This window comes from Euleptes europaea, chromosome 3 (genome assembly GCF_029931775.1).
Source record: "Euleptes europaea isolate rEulEur1 chromosome 3, rEulEur1.hap1, whole genome shotgun sequence".
Taxonomy (NCBI): Eukaryota; Metazoa; Chordata; class Lepidosauria; order Squamata; family Sphaerodactylidae; genus Euleptes; species Euleptes europaea.
The window spans coordinates 100,408,041-100,429,722 of NC_079314.1; the positions used below are offsets into that span (position 1 = coordinate 100,408,041).

General features: G+C 44.6%; 1 protein-coding gene across 2 annotated transcripts in view; it reads right to left on the reverse strand.

Annotated features, from left to right (window-relative positions):
* The window catches only part of BRAF (B-Raf proto-oncogene, serine/threonine kinase), a 74,835-nt gene that overhangs the window by 7,025 nt on the left and 46,128 nt on the right, over positions 1-21,682 (reverse strand). The window contains exons 7-17 of one of the 2 annotated variants that reach the window (XM_056846174.1): positions 21,367-21,486; positions 19,142-19,301; positions 17,276-17,312; positions 15,678-15,797; positions 12,344-12,480; positions 11,304-11,421; positions 9,716-9,800; positions 8,396-8,572; positions 3,917-3,963; positions 2,761-2,879; positions 848-979 (exon numbers count right to left, since the gene is read on the reverse strand). In XM_056846174.1, coding sequence (XP_056702152.1) covers positions 848-979; positions 2,761-2,879; positions 3,917-3,963; positions 8,396-8,572; positions 9,716-9,800; positions 11,304-11,421; positions 12,344-12,480; positions 15,678-15,797; positions 17,276-17,312; positions 19,142-19,301; positions 21,367-21,486 — 1,252 coding nt within the window. The remainder of the gene's footprint in view (positions 1-847; positions 980-2,760; positions 2,880-3,916; positions 3,964-8,395; positions 8,573-9,715; positions 9,801-11,303; positions 11,422-12,343; positions 12,481-15,677; positions 15,798-17,275; positions 17,313-19,141; positions 19,302-21,366; positions 21,487-21,682) is intronic. The other variant, XM_056846172.1, reaches the window with a different exon arrangement.

Consider the following 21,682-nt stretch of genomic DNA (forward strand, 5'->3'; position numbering starts at 1 on the left):
AGTGATGGATATCCTATCTCCTCTCTTCCCCCTTTCTGGGATCATTTACCAAGTTTACACCATGTCAAAATATTATTTATCTGACAGCCAGCGTGGTACAGTGGATAGAAAGTCAGACTAGGATTTGGGAGGTAAAGGTTAAGGTTGTCCCCTGTGCAAGCCCCGGGTCATTACGGAACCATGAGGTGATGTCACACCACGACATTTACTAGGCAGACATTGTTTACGGGGTATATCTGGTATGTTTTTATGCTGGTCTTGGACCGTATTAAACTCTCTTTGTACTTTGTTTACGGGGTGGTTTGCCATGGCCTTCCCCAGTTGTCTACACTTCACCCCCAGCAAGCTGGGCGCTCGTTTTACCGACCTCAGAAGGATGGAAGGCTGAGTTCAACCTTGAGCTGGCTACATGAAACCAACTTCGGTCGGGATCATACTCAGGTTGTGAGCAGAACCTTTTGACTGCAGTACTGCTGCTTACCACTCTGCGCCACGGGGCTTATTGTTTAGGATTTGGGAGACCCAGGTTCAAATCCCTGCTCTGTCATGTAAGCTGGCTGGGTGACCTTGGTTGAGAGGAGAACGATGTAAGCCACTGTGGGTCCCCCACTGGGTAGAATGGTGGGGTTTAAATGGCATAAATACGTTGTACACATACACACCAGTATCCTATGCTTCCTCCAAGGCAGCATACTTGGGGGGGGGGGGGCTATCACATTTTGCCTAACAATCCTGTTGGGAATGTTCAGCTGAGGCGGTATTCCTTGTCCAAGGCCACAGCTAAATGGGGACAAGGCCAGAGCACAATTCAGGCTCGTCAGAAAAATCCCAGCCATGCTGGCCTTACCTGGTCCCTGTTGTTGATGTTTGAATAAGGTAACTGCCCAGTCATCAGCTCATATAGAACAATCCCGAATGCATATACATCTGATTGAAAGCTATATGGGTTTTTATCCTGCATCCGTATTACCTCGGGTGCCTGCGATGTAGAGAAGAGAAAGAGTCTTCTTCATTCACTGGCAAAATCAGGCTGCTTTAACATAAATTCCCAAGATTGAGGCATGCCCTTGGCACCCTCCCAACCCTTGGGCGCATGTTTTAAAACAGTGGTTCCCAAACCTTTCAGGCCACCGCCCCCTTGGTTCCACAAACTCAACCCCAGTGCCCCCTACCCTATCCTATAAAAAGCACTATTCAAAATTGGGGTTTGCATGACTCACCAAAGAAGAGAAAAACAATAAAATTTCAAAACAGTAACAATTAATTGCACGTCTATTCAAAATTAAAACTTTTCAGTTGAAATTTATTCAAGAAAACTGATGAACTTGATCCAGTGGTACCAGCTCTTCAAAGTCTGGAAAAAAAATTCTCAGTTTCCACCAAATTTGCCAGCATGATGCCATAGCTTGACCTATTGTAAATTAGCGAACAACAAAGTTGAAGGGGCCCACCTCTAGCGTCCCCCTGCTGCCCCCTTGCCTCTTAGTGCCCCCCTAGGTCATCCCCCCAGGGGGTGGTACTGCCCACTTTGAAACCGCTGCTCTAAAAGGATTTCACACAAACTCTGAACCCTTCTCAGTTCTACGGTCCCATCTATAACAGCTGTATATTTAGTCTATACCTCTCATGCGAGTACCAGTGATACAATCACTTCCCAAGTTATTTAGAGTGACAAAACTAATAATTTACAAACAGCTTTCAGCAATTTATTTATGATAGTGAGGGAGTTTCTTCCACTGGGCCATCCTTTTGCAGTGCTGACTGTAAAAGGGAACTAGCGGTGGATGGGATACCCTATGTGGGGATAGGATGGAGGTGTCCACTACAGAAAGGAAAGGGATGCTTCCCACCAACAACCACAGCAAGCCAAGGCTTCCTTTGTATGTAAGACTGGAAGTACAGTCACGTGCAATACTCTGTTGCAGTCAATTATATATGAGGCCTAGGATAAAACAAGTCATTGTATAAATTGTATAAAAGGCAAATGCGATCTTGGGCTGCATCAACAGAAGTATAGTGACAAGATCATGTGAAGTGATGGTATCGCTTTACACTGCTCTGGATAGATCGCACCTAGAGTACTCTGTTCAGTTTTGGGCACTACAATTTAAGAACGATGTAGACAAGCTGGAATGTGTCCAGAGGAGGACAACAAAGATGGTGAGGGGTCTGGAGACCAAGTCCTATGAGGAAAGGTTGAAGGAGCTGGGTATGTTTAGCCTGAAGAGAAGAAGACTAAGAGGTGATATAACCATCTTCAAGTATTTGAAGGGCTGTCATATAGAGGATGGTGCCGAGTTGTTTTCTGTTGCCCCAGAAAGTCAGATCAGAACCAACGGGCTGAAATTAAATCAAAAGAGTTTCTGTCTAGACATTAGGAAGAATTTTCTAACAGTTTGAGCGGTTCCTCAGTGGAACAGGCTTCCTCGGGAGGTGGTGAGCTTCCCTGGAGGTTTTAAAGCAGAGGTTAGATGGCCGTCAGAAATGCTGATTCTATGACCTTAGGCAGTTCATGAGAGGGAGGGCATCTTGGCCATTTTCTGGGCATGGAGTAGGGGTCACTGGGGGTGCGGGTTTTTTTTTTTTAATTTCCTGCATTGTGCAGGGGTTGGACTAGATGACCCTGGTGATCCCTTCCAACTCTATGATTCTATGAATCCCAGACAGGTGATAAACATCTGATTGCAAAGCAGACTGTGCCGGTTGCTGGCAGCAAATACAATTTGGCGGGCAATATCCCCTTTTCCAGCCTTCGCTTACCATCCAGAGAATTGATCCAGACAACTGTTCAAACTGATGAGACCCACTCCACCGTGATTTCACTGTTGCCAGGCCGAAGTCACCTATTTTTACTGTGAGATCTTCATGAAGAAATATATCTGAAGGGGAGAAGTAAAGGAAAAAGAAAAGCAATGGCCGCAGCTCACCAGAATGAATGCTGTCATTCGACAGCACTAGAGCTTTGTACTGTCAGACTAAATTCCACAATTATCTCTATATCTCAATTCCAAGCAGGCATGTTTCCTACCAGCAGATGCAAAGCACAGTGAAAAGGCTAAGGTAAAGCAGCTACAGCTGGGAATTTTTCCAACACGAGGAAGCTGGTAGATGCTTCAGACATCTCGGATGTTGCTTTGAGAGGGAACTGAAAATGTGTTTGGGGGATAGCATCTAATGAAGGAGAGCTAGTGAGCATGGTACTTCTTTAACCCAATCATGGTCTACCTTCACCTAGATGTCACCATATTCTATAAAGCATATTAACTCCAATCCAGCAAAGAAGAGCCAAGCGCATACTGTTCGCTGGATTAGAATTCACAGATTTACATGAGAATGCCTAAGAACATAAGGAAAGTCATGCTGGATCAGACCAAGGTCCATCAAGTCCAGCAGCATGTTCACACGGTGGCCAACCAGGTGCCGCTAGGAAGCCCACAAACAAGACGACTGCAGAAGCATCATCCTGCCTGTGTTCCACAGCACCTAATATAACATGCATGCTCCTCTGATCCTGGAGAGAATAGATATGCACCATGACTAGTAGCCATTCTGACTAGTAGCCATGGATATCCCTATCATCCATGAACATGTCCACATCCCTCTTAAAGCCTTCCAAGTTGGTGGCCATCATCATATCCTGGGGAGGGGAGTTCCACAATGCAGATGCTGTTTATCACTTTCAATAGGGTGCACCCAAACACACATCTCTACCCACATTCTGGAGCAAACTGTCATATATAGGGATCTGTTTTACATGTCAATAGAGCTGGAACAGGGCACAAATTATTCTTCAACCACTGTGCATGCAGCACACCAACTGCTTCCACGCAACTACATTTTCTCCCACGTTTTCAGAGCAGATAGTCTGAGGAAGCAGCAGGAAAATTGATGAAGGCAGTCTTCTAGAAAAGGATACTATTACTCTTGAGGTCTCTGTGGATGATTGACTTGGCGTGCAAGTAACTGGAAAACAAGAGAGTATTAATGGATGAGTAGACTTGCATATTTTGCTTTACCAAGTGGCCTGGTGATCCTGAGCTATCATAAAGGTTAGGGGAACATTCGGCAGGAGGCGGCGGCAGCCAGGATCCAAGCATTTAGGGTTGGATACTTCAAAACATCAACACTTTTATGCTTACGTTCGCTTACTGGGAAGTGCATTGCATGGTAATCGACACAACTCACCTCTGAGTAAACACACATGAACACACATGAAGCTGCCTTATACCCTTAGTCCATCAAAGTCAGTATTGTCTACTCTGACCGGCAGCAGCTCTCCAGGGTCTCAGGCAGGGGTCTTTCACATAATCTACTTGCCTAGTCCCTTTAACTGGAGATGCCGGAAAGTGAACCTGGGACCTTCTGCATGCCAAACAGATGCTCTACCTCTGAGTCACAGCCCTTCTCCAACCTATTTAAGATCCCCCCAAATTTGATTTATTTTCACTCGGGGGAGGGGGAGCTAAAAACTCGTTTCCCACTACTGCTGCCCAAATACATCTAATTTGTCATTTACATTGTGCTATGATGAAGTTTTACTCCAGCTATCTTCAAGGGACAAAAAGAGAGAAGCATCTTTAAACATAATAATGTGAAAGGTGCTAAGATAACCCATGAAAGAAAGGTACTTTGCCAAGTGGACCAATTTTTAGCCTCTGAACAGGGAGTGCAATATTACTTCATTTAGGAAGGGGTTTGGGGTTTGTTTTTCACATCCAACTCCATTTTCCAATTGAACATATTTTAATCAGGGGGTTAGAGAACCATGGCCCTGACCAGGATGGCACAGGTTAACCTGAGCTCATAATCTCTCAGAAGCTAAGTAGGGTCGGCCCTGGTTAGTATTTGGATAAGAACCACCAAGGAATTCCAGGGTCGCTGTACAGAGGCAGGCAATGGCAAACCATCTCTGAACGTCTCGTGCCTTAAAAGCCCCACCAGGGGTCACCATAAGTCAGCTATGACTTGACAGCACTTTCCATCACTAGGCAACCATGACATTTCCATGACATCTGGTTTGTCAAAGAACACATCTGACTTAATAACAGAGATATTTTAAAAACTATGAGGAAAAAAACACCCCATTATTATGCCAGTATTGCAGGCAGGACTCTTCATCATTTTCTAGGTTACCCAATAGTCTGTCTTTAAGAAGCTATGGTGATCATTTGACACACAATCTTGTTATTTCTAAAGTGTGAACTTCAAATACCGTATTTTGGAAGCAGCAGGTTTTAGGGCAAGAATAAAGGAAACAAAAAAATCAATTCTGTATTTTCTTTGGAGATACAAGGACAACATCTGAGTCCACAGAGAAACTGAAGAAAATACTCAGCATATCTATTTTCTAAGTCTACGAGAAATTTCAGATTGCAGGCTGATGTCAGAGATGACACAATAAAAGGAGTCTGATGAGAATACCTCTTCTCTCTCACCTTTGTATTTACTTTCAAATAAAACCCTTTTTTTAAAAAAGAGACAATCATCTCACTTGCATTTTATTTCAAGAGATTAAAATATGACTATATGAAGGTGCTGTTTAGATGAAAAAAAGGAATGCATCATTTAATGGATAATTTAGTTTGTAAATTGTTTTAATGGGAGCAAATGGCAGGGGCAACTGAGGACTTCAAGGCCACCAGGGAACCCTTGGGGCTTTCCCAGAACATTTTGGTCCCTACCCATATTGTGGGACACAGCCAAATCAAGCATTTATCTTGGGACAAAGTGCATGGCATTGTTATAATGGGGGTGGGTTGGGGGAGATAGGCCACTCTGCCTTTGTTACAGACCAACCGTTAACCGGTGAGGAACTCAGAAGCTTCATAAGTTTGGTGAAGGGAGCTAAGCTGACCCACCCCAGAAGACTGATGGATTCAGAAGACTCCCTGACATCTCTTGAGGGTTTTTTAATCAGTAAAGCTGGAGCTCCTTTCATATTACTGGTTAACCTGTAGTATGCAGAAATAATCCAGGAGGTGGACACACTGGTTAATTTGTAGAATGCTTGGCCTTGAGGCATTTATGCTGTGGAGTCCCACATGAGTCTATCTTGTCTCTCATGATGTTTAACATCTATATGAAATAATCCAGGTAGTGGAAGGCTCCTGAGGGCCTTCTCCCCTCTCACAGAGCCTGGAATACTCCTTGGTTAACTGGAAGTGTTTGAGTGATAATGTAGCTGGACAGAAAGACAGAGTGTAAGTGGAGGAATACTCAAAGTGAATGCAAATGAACACAGATGAGTGTCAATTTTCATGCCTACTCTGTGCTGGTGATGTGAGCTCTGCCAAGCCTGTGTATAGGCAATGCCTGTGCCTGGCAGAGCTTTTCCAGGTTGTTAGGAGGCTGTTATTCTAGACCCTTGAGGTTGCAGACCTGGATAATGTACAGGCCCACCGTGACTCTTTCACAGGGCAGTTCTGCAAACAAAATGGCTCTCATTCACCGAGAAGAAGACACTGTAATTAACTCAGTTCAATCTCAGGATGCTACTGGAGAATGCAGTATGGTCCTAATAGTATTGAGACACACCAGTTGGTGAGGCCTGAAGAAGTAGACTGCTGAAAAGCACGAACCTGCCACATCTAGGCTCAACACTTGGCCTCTTCGGTTGACTGCATTGAGCCAGTTGGCCATGTGGGTCTGGGAAGAAATAAACGCCTCTCTGCAGGAGGGCGCAGTTCCAACTGCCTTGAAAGAGATGGTTGTGATACCCCTCCTTAAGAAGCATCCCCTGAACCAGACTCATCTTAAAAAAAAAAAAAACCTCTCACATGGTGGCAACACTCCTTTTTTTGGCAAGTTGTTTAAGTTAAGTAGTTGCAGTGCAGCTTCAGGTAGTCTTGGAGGCGATGGACTATCTAGACTCATGTCAATCTGGATTCAAGCTTGGGCCTGAAATGGGAACAGCCTTGACTGCCCTGACAGATGCTCTTCACCTGAGAAGAGACCGGAGTGGCGCACGTCTGGATTTTCCTGGATCTCCTGGTAGCTGTGGACATCCTTCTGGAGAGACTGCCTTGGCTGAGAGTAGGGGGCACTGTGCTTTCATGATTCCAACTTTATTTGGCCAGTATATTCCAAAAGGCGGCCCTGGGGATCCCACATGAGTCTGTCTTGTCCCCCATGATATTTAACATCTATATTAAACTGCTAGGAGAGATTATCCAGGGATTTGAAATGAGGGACCACAAATATGCACACAACACTTAGCTCTAAGCTGGATCATGTGGGTCTGTGGAAGCCCCGAGCATCCAAATCAGATGGATGAGGTTCCGTTGAAGTTCGATCCAAGCCAGCTGCTGTTGATCAAAGTTTTTCGAGGACTGAGGAGCAGCCTTCACCTGGAAGCGGTGGCCCTCCCCCAGCAAGTTCGTAGCTTGGGGGTGTTGCTGGATCCCAGCCTGCGGATGGAGGCTCAGGACTCTTCCATCAGCTTTGGCTGATATACCAGCTATGCCCATTCCATAAAAAGTGCAATCTTGGAACAGCAATCCATGCTGTGATCACAGCCATGTTAGATTACTTTAATGCGTTCTACATGGGACTGCCTTTGAAAACGGTCTAAAAACTTCACGAAGTCCAAAATGTAGCAACTCAGCTATTGCTGGGGGGCTGGATACAGGGATCGTATCATCCCTGCGCTGAAAGATCTGCACTGGCAGCCCATCTATTTCCAGGGCACAACTCAAAAGTTCTTACCTTTAGGGCCCTAAACACTTTGGGGCCAAGATACTTGAAGGACCGCCTCCTCCCGTACTGTCCAGCCTGCCAGTTAAGATCCTCTTCCCAAGCCCTGCTCTCTGTGCCTCTGGCCTGCAGAGGTGAGGTGGGTGGCAAACAGAGACAGGGCTTTTTCAGTGGTGGCACCTTGTCTTTGGAATGCCCTCCCCCTTCAGGCTCACCTGGAGCCTAGTTGTCCTTCAGGCACAGGCCAAAACATTTCTTTTTGACCAGGCTTTTAACTGAAGGGTTCTGTTTCTTTCAGCTGTTTTGTGGTCTGTTTCTAGCCTAGGGACTGTTTTACAAACTACCATTTTAGGCTACTTAATTTTTTTTAATCATTTATTTATAATTCTTACTGTATTATTTTTACTCTGTGAGCTGCCTTGAGTAGCCTCAGGAGAGGCAGCATAGACATTCTCTAAACAAATAAACTTTATATACAGATTTTCCTAAGTTCAGCAACGTGCCTCAGGCTACGTAATTATAACCAGACTACAAGTCAAAATGATGACTCAGCAACCAGCATGATATTTTTGCTGTGTGTTGTTTTTTTTTTAAGTTGACCTAACACCTCCCCAAACTTGCTAAGGCTACATTTATTAGTGAAGTTGACAAATTAACACCATGTAGGCCCTCCTCTGCAATCAACAACTCATGCTACACTTACTCCATGCCTTGCGCCGTTTGCCGTGCAATGTCGATCAGCTTGATCATCTCAAATTTGGTCTCGATAATGTGTAGGTGGTGGTAGAGGCTAGAACCCTCGCACCACTGTGTAACTATAGCCAACTGTGGCTTGGTTGAATAACCCATGAAAAGTAATATATTCACATGCCGCGTTTTCCTGTAGAAAGAAAAGAAGGCTTAAGATAATTGAAAGGATCTAATGAATAGAGGGAATCTGAGAGAAAACACATTCCAGTTGCTGGTGTGCACATATTTAGCTCTACCACCAAAACATGCTGTGAGGAAGTGCCAGGGCCAGCCTGAAAGTGCACACAAGAGACACAAGTTAAGTCAGTGCTAAAGAGGCGCAGAAGAGCCCCGTGGCGCAGAGTGGTAAGCTGCAGTACTGCAGTCAAAAGCTTTACTCATGACCTGAGTTCGATCCCAACGGAAGTTGGTTTCAGGTAGCCGGCTCAAGGTTGGCTCAGCTTTCTATCCTTCTGAGGTCGGTAAAATGAGTACCCAGCTTGCTGGGGGTAAAGTGTAGACAACTGGGGAAGGCACTGGCAAACCACCCCGTAAACATAGTCTGCCTAGTAAACGTCAGGATGTGACATCACCCCATGGGTCAGGAATGACCCAGTGTTGGCACAGGGGACTACCTTTACCTTTTTAAAGAGTAAGTTAAGTGACGAGTAACAGTGGGCTAGGAGAGGGGACTGGGGCAATGAAGACACCAACCATGTGAGCCTTATCCCAGTAGCGAGGATGGGCTACGAGAGAATCAGAGGCAGTGAAGGCAGAGACAATTGCAAGCATGGTGTCAGTACTGAGGAATCAGGGGTCAGCGGAGGCATAAATACACAGTGCTGAAAAGACTTTGCTTTCTTTAAAGGGTGGGGGTGACTATATGGTGTTCTCCAACGCCTCCTCACTGCGTGGAAAAACAAATATGGTCAGTAACTGTAGCAGAGCCCTAAATTGTAACAGGAAAACACAAGCCCCTTTTCAGCAGAGTAACTGGGAGAAACAAAATTTCTGGCAGAGTATGAGCTTTTGTGAGTCACGGCTCGCTTCTTCAGTATCTGAAGAAGTGAGCTGTGACTCACAAAAGCTTGTCCCCTGCCAGAAATTCTGTTAGTCTTTAAGATGCTACTGGACTCTTGCTCTTTTCTACTGCTACAGACAGACGAACACGGCTACCAGTCGTGATCAATCTCTGTGGGAGAGACAGTGTCTTTAAAAAAAATGCTTGAGATCAATAGCTTCTGCGATTAAGTTCTAGCTGTATGTCAACAAAAACCAATTCATACTATCTTACCTGAGAACTCCTACTTCATTTTTAAAGGCCTGTAACTGCTGAGGGGTGGGTGCTGTAACATTCAACATTTTCACTGCCACATCACCTTCAAAAGCAATTGGGGAGAAAAAACAGTTGTATACATATTGCTCAATTGACCAAACACAATCTCCCCCCCTTTTTTCCTCCTTCCCTTTCTAAAAGGGGCTCAAGATAGCATACACAGCTCTTATGTTGGAGCGGTAGACTCTGATCTGGAGAACCGGGTTTGATTCCCCACTCCTCCACATGAGCGACGGACTCTAATCAGGTGAGCTGGATTTGCTTCCCTGCTCCTCCACATGAAGCCAGCTGGGTGACCTTGGGCTAGTCACACCCTCTCAGCCCCACCTATCTCACAGGGTGTCTGTTGTGGGGAGGGGAAGGGCAGGTGATTGTAAGCCAGTTTGATTCTTCCTTAAGTGGTAGAGCAAGTCGGCATATAAAAACCAACTCTTCTTCTTCTTCCCCTCCATTTTATCCTCACACCAACCCTGTGAGGCAGGTTAGACTGCGTGTGACTGGCCCAGGGGTACCTTAGTTGAATGGCAGAATAGGGACTGGAATCCTGATCTTCTCAGTCCAGCGCCCTAACCACTACATCACACCTGCTCCCCACATGAAGTTCACCCGTGAAGTCACACAATGGTGTTAGCAGATGGCGCAATGTGGAAATCGGCTAAGTCACTGGCATGTGGTGCAATGCGCAAGTATTTCATAAAAACCTATTACACAGCATACACTGGGCCAGGTCCAAAGCATGCCTCCCCAGATTTAAAATTTTCTTCTCTGAACGGCACTCCCATGCTGGGCCCAATGGCTTTTCGGTGTCCCCTTCAGTTTCAGAAGTATTTCACCACGCGGCATGGGGGGGAAACTTAAGTTCGAGAACACAGAGTATTGTATATGTCTACAATACACGCAGGAATGATCTTTACCTAATACTGTAGACTGTTTTAATTAAAAAATCTTCATACTATTTTGAAAACATTTTAAAAGCAAGTGGAACCTTGCCTTATTTCGCTGACTCCAAAAGGGAGAAAAAAAATTCATATGAGTTTTATCTGTGTTCCTGGAAAATGTTCAGTTTTGTACATCTCTGTAACTCCATGAAACAATAATCAAACTCCTGTTGTTGGCGGGGTAGGGGAGTGTTAACAAAACAACTTAAAGTTCTTATTAATACAGTTATAGAGCCTGGTAAGTCTAAGAATTATCTTACTGTTAATATTGTGATAGTACTGGACTTTGCAGTTGGGTAGCAGAAATAAGGCTGGTTACCAAGCCCAGTCACAATTCGTGGACCCCTGCATTTTATTTGTTAGATTTGTAACCCGCCCTTTCCCAGCCAGGGTCGGCCTCAGATGCTCTAACACAAATCTTGGCATACTTTGTACAGAATTAAGCCTCTAAGCCACTGAGTAGCATCAGGCAGATCTGCTTAATTTGCTGTGGTTTCGATAACACATGCTGTTTATAGCTTTAAAAAAAAACAAGGGAAAAAACATAATTCTTAAAATATTGCTTCTCATGCTTCAGAGAAAATATGGTTGGGTGCATAGTTACATACCATGCCACTTTCCTTTATAGACTGTTCCGAAAGACCCAGAGCCTATCCTCTGTCCAACTGTGATCTGGCCATCTGGTATTTCCCAATCGTCACTCGAGTCTCGTCGACCAAGGGTTTTCTGTGAAGGAACACAAGGTTTGTGATGCACCTATAAGTGTACCTCTTCTTAACTAGGAATGCAGCCACAACCAGATGTCACAACAAGCTGCAATTAAACACCAACCAGGCATGAACGCAGCTGGCTGCGGTGCTCAAGCGCCCCTCACTCTTTCCTTCTCTGCTAGGATTAAACTGAATCCTGGCTTGCGTGGAGAAAGCAAACTGATTTCACTGAGGCACCCACACATTCAGACATCACAGTTAACTGGAGTTGGACATAATTAGGAAACTGGACAGCAAGGCTGTAAAACAAGGAGGATGCATGAGCACAGCAACAAGCTGTATTTCATGCCAAATCAGAGTTCATTTGCCACTTAGTGTGACATCAGAATGCAGACTGTGTGTGCTTTCTCCTCAATGGAGTGAGCCTTACATTTGCACTGGCATGTGCTAACCATGGTTAGCTCCAAGTTGCAGTTAGCAAATACAACTACCTCCAAAACAAAAGGGTGCGTGTATGTTTTTTTTTTGGGGGGGGGGGGTTAATACGTGCAAGAAAGGGAGGGGAGGGATGCCAGCCTCTAGGTGGGACCTGGGGATCCCCCGGAATTACAGCTCATCTCCAGACTACACACATCAGTACCCCTGGAGAAAAAGGATGTTTTGGAGGGTGGACTCTATGACATTATACCCCATTGAGCTCCTTGTCCTCCCCAAACTCCACCCCAAAACTCCAGGAGTTTCCCAACCTGAATTTGGAAACTCTATTCCCCATCCCCTGCCAATAGCCACGGTGGACCTGGCAACCCTGGGGGTGGGTGGGGAGGAAGGACTGCATGAACTGGCAGGGTCTTCTAACTCAAGCTAGTGGTTCGGGCCAGCATTAACATCTGCACCAGGCCTCTAAATATAATTAAATAATAAATTAAGCTTGATCTTACCATTCTAGTCCGATCTTCTGAAGATGAGGAGGATTTCCTCTCTCGCTGAGGGCCAGGGGATTTCTGTAATGCTTTCACATTGGTGAGGGACCCAGGTAGGGAAGCAGGAGGTGTAGCGGACAGACCTGCGGTTGAACCTACGGTTCAGATTAAAAAAACAAAACAAAACAAAAAAACCAAAACACACTCATGGGTTTTTAAACGCATCTAAAAAAATCCCTGACGTGGGCTTCAGACTATACTAAATGCAGAAACTGTGGATTAAGATGTAGTCTTTCCCAACGTAAAAAAGCATCTAATGATATCAATGTCACGAATTCTTTTAAAAAGTGCATTTAAAAACACACACACACACCTGGTGCAGTCCTAACCCACTCAATTCTATCACGAGTCCTCTACTGACTTACGCAAGGTTAGGGTTGCGCCTTTCGTTCATGAGAGGAAAGAGGAAGCCCAACAGCACCAACCATCACTGCATACTACACAACCTCTGTCAGCTGCTGAATGACCGAAAGGGCACTGGGCACACTGCGGAGGAAGTCAAGGCAGGCTCAAGACCCACTGAAATCAATGCGACTCGAGCACATTAAAGCACTGTCTGTGCCTGCTGTCTCGTTAAGCAGGAAAAATGCCGATCAAAACAATGCCCATCAAAATAATGCACTGTATTCTGTTTGCCTGGTTTTCAAAAACCCCTACACTTTATACTTTGGCTAATTTAGCTGGCTTTCCAGGCTTACTGTCGCTGACCTTTTAGGAAAAGGAAGCATGCCCACCTTCTGACAAAAGGTGGGCATGCTGCCAACTTGGACTTAACTGGAAGGATGATTAGAAAACAAAATAAAAACTGAAGCCTGGACCTGAAGAACCATCGAGCTAGTTCCACAAACCCACGGTGTGTGTGTGTGTGTGTGTTTTAACTCAATCAGCAGCTCCCTACGGTGCACTGCAAGCCGCGCTCAAAGTTTGAGGGGCGATATCATCAGCGTGATGAGATCAACTCCAAAAACCAGAAAACGGGCCTTGGACAACATGAGGCTATAAGAGAAAAAATGTAGACACTGGAATATCAGAGGTTCGGATTTGAGGGGTAGAGAGAAAATTCACTTGCATAAAAAGACCCACTTGGAAGATGTGGTGCTCTTCATCTTTCCTACGTCATCTACTGGGGAATGGGAGGCCTCTGTCCTCGGTTAGCAACTAGCATGTTTTCTGGTTGATGTAATGTCCCCTGTCCTTGGCACTCTGCTTTCTTCTAAGGGGCTCTCATTTGCACCCCTGGTTTCAGCTGCCGCAATTCGCTCACTTCCCCCCGGGGCTTCTGTTCAATTTCAGCTTCCAAGCAGTCTCCAGCACTTCCTTACAAGTGTCCCACTTTTGGTTCAAACCAGGTGTAAGGGAAACCCAGCTCCTGGTCCCTGCAGCGATGCCCTGGGCCTTCCGCCTTCTTGGTGCCTGTCCTCCTCATTTCCTGCAACTTGGGAAGACTACCTCCTCCCTTTTCATCCTTTCCAGATAACATCCTGTCAAGATTTCGAATACTGCAGTGAGAGTTCTATGTGGGGGTGAACGGATGTGTCAAGCCGTTGAAAAATGAAACTCACACAAAATGGTGGCCAAACACTCATCTAGTAGAAAAGGGAAAGAGTCCCGTAGCACCTTAAAGACTAACAAAAATATTTTCTGGTAGGGTATGAGCTTTCTGAAGAAGTGAGCTGTGGCTCACGAAAGCTCATACCCTACCAGAAAATATTTTTGTTAGTCTTTAAGGTGCTACAGGACTCTTGCCCTTTTCTACTACTGCAGACAGACTAACACGGCTACCCACTGTGAAACACTCATCTAGTGAGGGCTAGCTTAAGCTACTATTCCAACCCTTTCATAGGGATATAGTCTACCGTATATGTCGTTGACAGGGCAGCACCTTTCTCTGAAATACAGCTAGAGAATGATACTGGACTGACAATTCACTACTGACCTCAGTAATAACACAGCAACAGCACTGCAGGACAACGTTCTCGATGATTTGTTAGAAGCCATGCTTTCTCCATTGTCACCAAATGCTGAAACCTTTTGGCCTCAAAACGTAAGTCGCATAAAATGAAGCTACACTTCAAGAGTGTTTTTTTGTGCTTATTTTATTTTTGGGGAAAAAGGGATTTCGTTTTCAGATTTGGTTCGCAAGATGGACAAACACCTTTCGTAGAACCACAGCCAGAAGGTAAAGTATTTCTGTAACGATTAGAACGTGTGTTGCCATATCAGGTTTTCGTGCTGCAGTTAAAACACTTGGACAGTGATCCAACAGAGTGAGGTACAGTTAAGCCCACTTAAGTACATGATTTGTAAGTGGACTTATCTATGCTGGATCATGGCCTTGAGGGCTTTGTTTTTACATTAAGATAATTTGTGTAATAGCAACCACAGATCCGCAGCGCAAATAAGCCAAAATGGAAAGATCTCGTGTGTTAGTAAACAAACTGATCTTGGCTTCAGTTCAAGTCTACAGAGTACTGCAACAAGCCCCATGTGCATCCAGATTGTTCATATCTTCAGCTCAGTCACTAAGACAAATTATATACCAACTACGTAAATAAAGTCGTCAGTGGAACTGTTAGTACTTTGCAGCAGTACTCTGACAGACGGGGGTAATGTTAGGAAACATATCAGTGTTAAGTTAAAATTGACAGTCAAGAAAGTGCTACACAGATCACACATAACAGAACACACTACAAAGTTCTGCCAGAATGACCAGTAGGAGTTGGCAATTTATCAACTTTTGCTCCTGTAACTTTTAACGGCACATTGATCTACTCTCCACAGCAGGCAAGAATTCTTATCTCCGTGCTGTGAAAAGCTTCAGCCTGTTGATTTCTGCAGATCGGCCCGAGCATTCCCCACCCCCAGTAAGTCAGTAGCCCTAATCACAGGAAAACCCCTCGGAAGACTTAATGCCCTATGTGGATATTAAGGATCTGCAGAACCTGTCCCTACCTCTCACTTCCACTGCAAATGAGACCCCCTTCAACAAGCAACACAGTTTTTAAAAAAAATAAAAGGCAGAACGGAAACCTCAGCTATACAACGTATCGCTTTAGGAGCCTTATGACAGATGCCCAACACAGAATGATATGGGGTTTTAATAAGGGTGAGAAATGGGTGAGAAGCACATTCAAAGCATTCCAGCCAGGCCAAGCGAAAAAGAAAAAAAAATGAGTGTCTCGATAAACTCACACACTTACATACACACGCTTGTGAGGGTGAAGCACAAACAGCATCTGTGGTTTTTATTTAGTTTGATTTGGGTGAAAACGAGAAAGAAGAGCCCAACTACCTCTGAACACTGGGCCAGGCTCAAAATCAAACACTATCTCACTGGGGACAGAATGGAGGAGGGGACTGGGAGTCCGGGATTGGTATTTCCGAAGGCAGCGCATCAGCTGGTTCATAGGGGCTGTTAGAGAGAAAGAGACGGGCAGGCAGAGACAGGAAGACAGACACACAGAAGAAATGAAAGTCATGGGACATAACTAAAGACGCTTTGACTCCTAGGCACAGATAGTTTCTGACTTTCCAGGGGAGGGGGATCCCCACCCCCACAATTTCCACTTTTCTTAAGAGACAGAACACTTTTAAGAGAGTGGGAATATTATCAGATGCCCAGCAGAGAGCTTAAGGACCAGAGTTTTTAAACTGACACGGTAGCACACAACATTGAAATGTTGGACAGAATGGGCAAAACTGTTCAAAAAAAACCCCCACAGCTACCCAGACATACAAGATAGTTTAAATGGGCAATGTATTAATCGGTGGGGGCTGCGGTTTTCGGGCACATGCTAGGACCGTAGATCTAAAGTCTGCAAAGTAGTAGCCAGCTTGTTAAGAGGTAACAGGGCGGGAAATTAAAATTATGATCAAAACAAAACAAGGTACGCGATGGCCAAGCTGTAGACATTGCCTAAGTCCTGAATTGCAAATGGGGTTTTAAAGAAAAAGGAAGCCATGGAAAGCAAGAAGGGCAGCTGATTAACACATGCTTTCCTGCACCACGTGGGGAAAATCCTACGCCAAGTCCCAAATGATGGAGAGCCAAGTCAAAGCTTTCATGACCCCCGGCAGCCAGCTAGCATTGGAGTTCGAACCTGAACAGATCTTGCAGCAGTAGCAACAGCCATAGGCAGGTGTATCATGTGGTGGAAATAAAGCGCAGAAATAAGCATACAGCTCGCACCTCTCCACTAAGGTTCATCTCTGCTAAGAGCCCAACACGTCCACGAGCCGTCGATTCAAAGCCGATTTCTGTTTTTAGCCCAAGGGAGTGTCCTATATGTCACCCACCCGCACCTGAACACATCAAGAAGGAAGGGCTGGCAAAGGATTCACTGAGGAGAAAGTTATGGGCATACTAAGGAATTGTAAGTAGCTTGTAATACCCACTTCTTTCTCAGAAGTAACATGGCTTAAGCCTTCGTTTGTCATGGCTTTGAATGCCAGGGGATTTTCTGAGGGTGCCCCAGCATTATAAGAACGAGGAATGCTATTTTCGGAGGCTCGCTCACAAAGTGCACTGGCGGGCAGGCCCCAAAAAGAGGCCATGTCGTGCATCAAAGCAGTAAGGCGACATTTTCTAGCTTTTTAGGACCACAGGGGGATAAACTGAAGGTCTACTACCTCCAGGAGGTATCTTACCCTATTAAAAAGAACACTGGCTACCACTTTGCATGTTATTCTCACCCCTCTGCCACTCCCAACCCCCTTTCAATGAATCCTGAGCTGTTGAAAGTTATTGGACGAATGTTAAATGTCATGGACAAGCAAGTAAGCTACATTTCACTGCTCTTATTTACATTTCTCTCTGTGTCTGTACTTTGCGGGGGGAGGGGAGAGCAGGAAGCATTGAATTCTGTACACAAAGAGAACAAAGTCACTTACCTCCCTCTCCTCGCAACCCTTGATCTCTAATGAATTCCTATAAACCAAAAAAACAAAACTGTATGCATCTTATTCGAGCATTTCTTGCATGGCTGGTCACTACTTCAACAGAGGATAAACACAAAAGTGATTTTTGTTTAGGTAAGAATTACATACGGACAGCAGCTTATAGATATCTAGAACACTTTGCTAGTAGCCTCTCAGTACCTGCGTGCCCGTAGTGTGGGGGCTTGACAAGCTAACGGCATTAGCGAATAGGGTCAAGGTGAATCATGCTAGGATCAGATCCTGTACTAACAGATATGCTCAAAGACATTATTCCAAAGAGCAAAAAGGAAGAAAAATGAAGGTTCTTGATTGGAAGTACAAGGAAAATAATCGTCAAATAGAAGTGTCCTATAGGTGAGATGTTAGCGCATAGACCAGTTTCCATTAATGGACAAATAAGCTAGCCCAGAGCTCGGATCTCAACCTTTAAATACTGGCTTAAAATCCACTTTACGGCAAATCAAGGAACCCTTATGTTCCATCTGCTAAAAGACACAAAGTTAGCTGGTTCTCCACTATTTTAGCTAAACTTGGTCAGATTGGTATTGCCTTAGAGCAGGGGTTCTCAACAAGGGGGGAATTCCCCCCTGGGGGGAATTTCAGGGTTCTGACGGGGGAATTGGGACCACTATTCAGCAAAGTGTGATGTCCTGTAGATTATGTATGATCTGTAAAATTGTAGTTTGTTTTTAATTTTGAGTTAGAGTGGGAAGGAATTATATTCTGAACAATGGTGAAAGGGGGAATGGAGCAAAAAGGGCTGAGAACCACTGCCTTAGAGGAACTGTCAATGCTAGATGAAAAATCAGTGTTCATTATTATTAAACAAAGAATTTTAGACCAACAAATAATGTGTCCATTTATTCCACCAACATGCTCCCCTCTTAAATTAGGTCTACAGGTTAAATACGAGAAATTACAGCAGTACTTTGATACACTCAAGGAATCCCTTCAACGGAGGGCATTCATGCTCGCCGGGCTTAATGCCCTCCCTTCAGAGGTACTAAATGGTAGGTTTAAAAATATCCCCTTTGAGAAAAGACTATGTGTATGTGGCTTGAGTCAACACGATATGCTACAGCATATAATCATAAACTGCTTTCTGCATGACGGCCCTAGTAAGAAAAAAATTCTACCCTTGACTGATAAAATGAAATCTAGCCAAGAATCCTCTGTATGCCGATATTTATTGAATGATTCTATACCTGAAGTCACATTAAAGGTGGTGGAATTCTTGATGGAAGTTGTCAAGACTAGGACCAAAGTTTAAATTATATATAAATTGAAAATGTATGGAGAGAATTTTTGTGCATTGCTTATGTTATGTTTCTGAGTATATGCCACTAAAGGTCGATTGACTGATTGACAAATAAGTTTTGAGTAACACAGAACTATCAAGCAAAACAGAAATGGCACAGTTAACTCCGCTTTCAGGAACACTGTGGAGGGGCATCTGATAAGCCAACATACTGCTAGGCCCCTCTACTACAAGAAAAAAAACAACAAGCTCATATACATTTTGAGGCAGGTTATACATGGCTCCCGCACCCTGGCAGTTTACAGGGCCAAGCCTACTCAGCATCAACCATGAGTCATGAGACTTCAGACCATGGTGGCACTATGAAAGAGCTGCTCCTGCCTTTCAACCCTGCCCTTGAAAGGTGGACTCTGGAAAACCAAGCAGGGCTGCGCTGCAAAAGCTGGCAGAATGGATTTGAGAGGCAGGAACTTCTGTCATCGGCCACCCCTGCCTTAAGGGACTAAGGAAAGGGAAACAGATAACTCTCATTATAAAGACCAAGCTTAGGCTGAACTTACATCAATGTTGACAGGTTCTATCGTGTTGATGTGCACGTTGGGAGCAGACGAGGAACGATCTCGTTGAGCGATCTGATTCCGATGGTCTTCGTCTGATGGACGGAAAGGCTGGGGTATTGGAATGGATTTTGAAGGAGAAGGACTAGGGAGAATTGCTGGGCTAAGAAAATCAAAGCGTTAAAAAAAACCAGAGGATTAAAGTTTGCAGTGATCTCCAGTTTATTCCACAGAAAGTGCTTTCATCCAAACGATTTCCCTGTTTTCTCTCGTGAGGCATGCGATAGCATATGGCATCAATGAATTACATCCCAATCATGGCACCAATTAAGGTACACAAAGAAAACAGGCCCAGTGAAGGCTGGGTTTCAGCAGAACAGACATAAACAGTAGATTTGGAATTACTGCTCTCAAACTTTGGAGTGCTTAATGCAGTTAACCTGCTAAATAGATATCTCTTGCTGTTATAATGAAGACTGTAATTTCTGGCACAAACAGAACAGGTATGATGTTGAGCACACGAATCTCTATAGGGTCTTTTCTTCTCAGTGTTTAATAAGCATTCCTGTTTGTACACTAGCAGCCCAGTTTCTTCCGCTATGAGGTTAATGTTTTAATTGCTTTTATACAGAACTATTAATTGCTTTTATACGGAAGAGACTCTGCAAGGCAACAACTTTTAGGGCCCCACTTGTTGAACAATAACTGTCCCAGTTTGCCAAAAGATTGGCCTGGACACCACTGTATGCTGGACCTCTTCAGACAATAATTTGAAAGCAACCCCACTAGGTAGCAATTGCTGGAATCTGCTGCACGGTGGGAAGAAAATGGGTCGTACGTGGATCTATACATCTGAACCCACATTAGAAGAAGCTGTCGATGGGGAGAGGGGGGAAAAGTACTTAGTCCAATCCTAGCCAGCATGAAGCAAATTAACCCTTCTTCATCTGCGAATGGCAAGGTCTCTCATTACTAATCCTGGGAGGGGCTGTGGCTCAGTGGTAGAGCATCTGCTTGGCATGCAGAAGATCCCAGGTTCAATCCCTGGCATCTCCAGTTAAAGGGACTAGGCAACCAGGTGATGTGAAAGAGCTCTGCCTGAGACCCTGGAGAGCTGCTGCCAGTCTGAGTAGACAATACTGGCTTTGATGGACCAAGGGTCTGATTCAGTATAAGGCAGCTTCGTGTGTTCATGTATGTTCACAAGGGATTTTGCCCTTTTTCCAAATAGACAACACTTGTTTCTGTTCCAAGAAAGATTCAGTTGCCTCTATAAGAGTCTGCCTTTGAGCACTATTTGGAAATTTCAAATGGTGCAGAACAAGGCAACAGGGTTACTAGGTGGCATGGGTTATAAAAAAGCTTGTTCTGCCCATTCATTTCCAGGCACAAGTTCTGGCTCTGGCCTCTGAAGCTGTAAAAGGCCCGAGACAGGGACGGCTGAAGGACCACTCTGTCCTGGATAAATCTGCTCAACAGCTGAATGGCCCTGTTCTGTGTCCTCCTACCTTCTGAAAGTGACAACCAGAGATGAGGCTGTTTCTGTGTGGAAGCCTCAGTGATGGGAAACTCTCCCCACCACAGCCCACCCAGCACCTAGCCTTTCGTAGCTTAGACACCAAGTGGATATCTGCCCACGGTGTCTACTGTGAAATGCTACCTACGCCCTCTTTTTTGACCGCTTTTATGGAAGGCTCCTGCTGCACTGTTTTACTGTACTTTTACGCTGCTGCTCTGTTTAGCCCCTGCTGACATTTTGCTGAGTTTCTTACTACTGACTACAGATTTTTAGTGATTTTATACCGTATTTATATATTTTATTTCTGTCTTGCAAGCCGCTCTGTTTTGAGAACATGGCTAATAAGCATTTTAGATAAACTGGGAATACACAAAGCATCAGGGGAAGGAGAGAGAAATATGGAAATCTTCCCCCCCACAGGACTCTCTAAGCTCTCAGAGGCTTCAAAGGACTCATTTTCCCCTAACTATCAGTTGCTTTCAACATTTCACACCTTCGGGAATATAGATTATGATGGGTAGCCGTGTTAATCTGTTGGTATCAGTAGAAAAGAGCAAGAGTCCAGTAGCACCTTAAAGACTAACAAAATTTCTGGCAGGATATGAGCTTTCGTGAGTCACAGCTCACTTCTTCAGATTCAGTAAGTGAACTGAGGCATTTCATAATGAGAAAACACATTGTCACTCAACAGTAGGGATTAAGGTCATACCCAGTACAATCTGAAGGTGCCACTGATGAGTATGATCCAGATGCTAGAGTGGTCTCTCCTAAGGAGGCCTCCTCCTGTGGTATTGGGTGGTGTTCAAAGAACTTGGAGACAAACAGCAAGCTGCGAGGCAAGAACAAAAAATAAAGATGACTTGGGCAACCCCCCTGAAGTCTGACAACATTAAGAGGTAAAGAACATCAGGTCAACTAGAATGTGTTCAAGAGGAAAAAAGCATCAGAAGACAATTGCTCAAATGCATCAGAGTTAAAACGGGGAGAGAGATCATAGCCAGTGACTTGGATGACTTAGCCAAAGA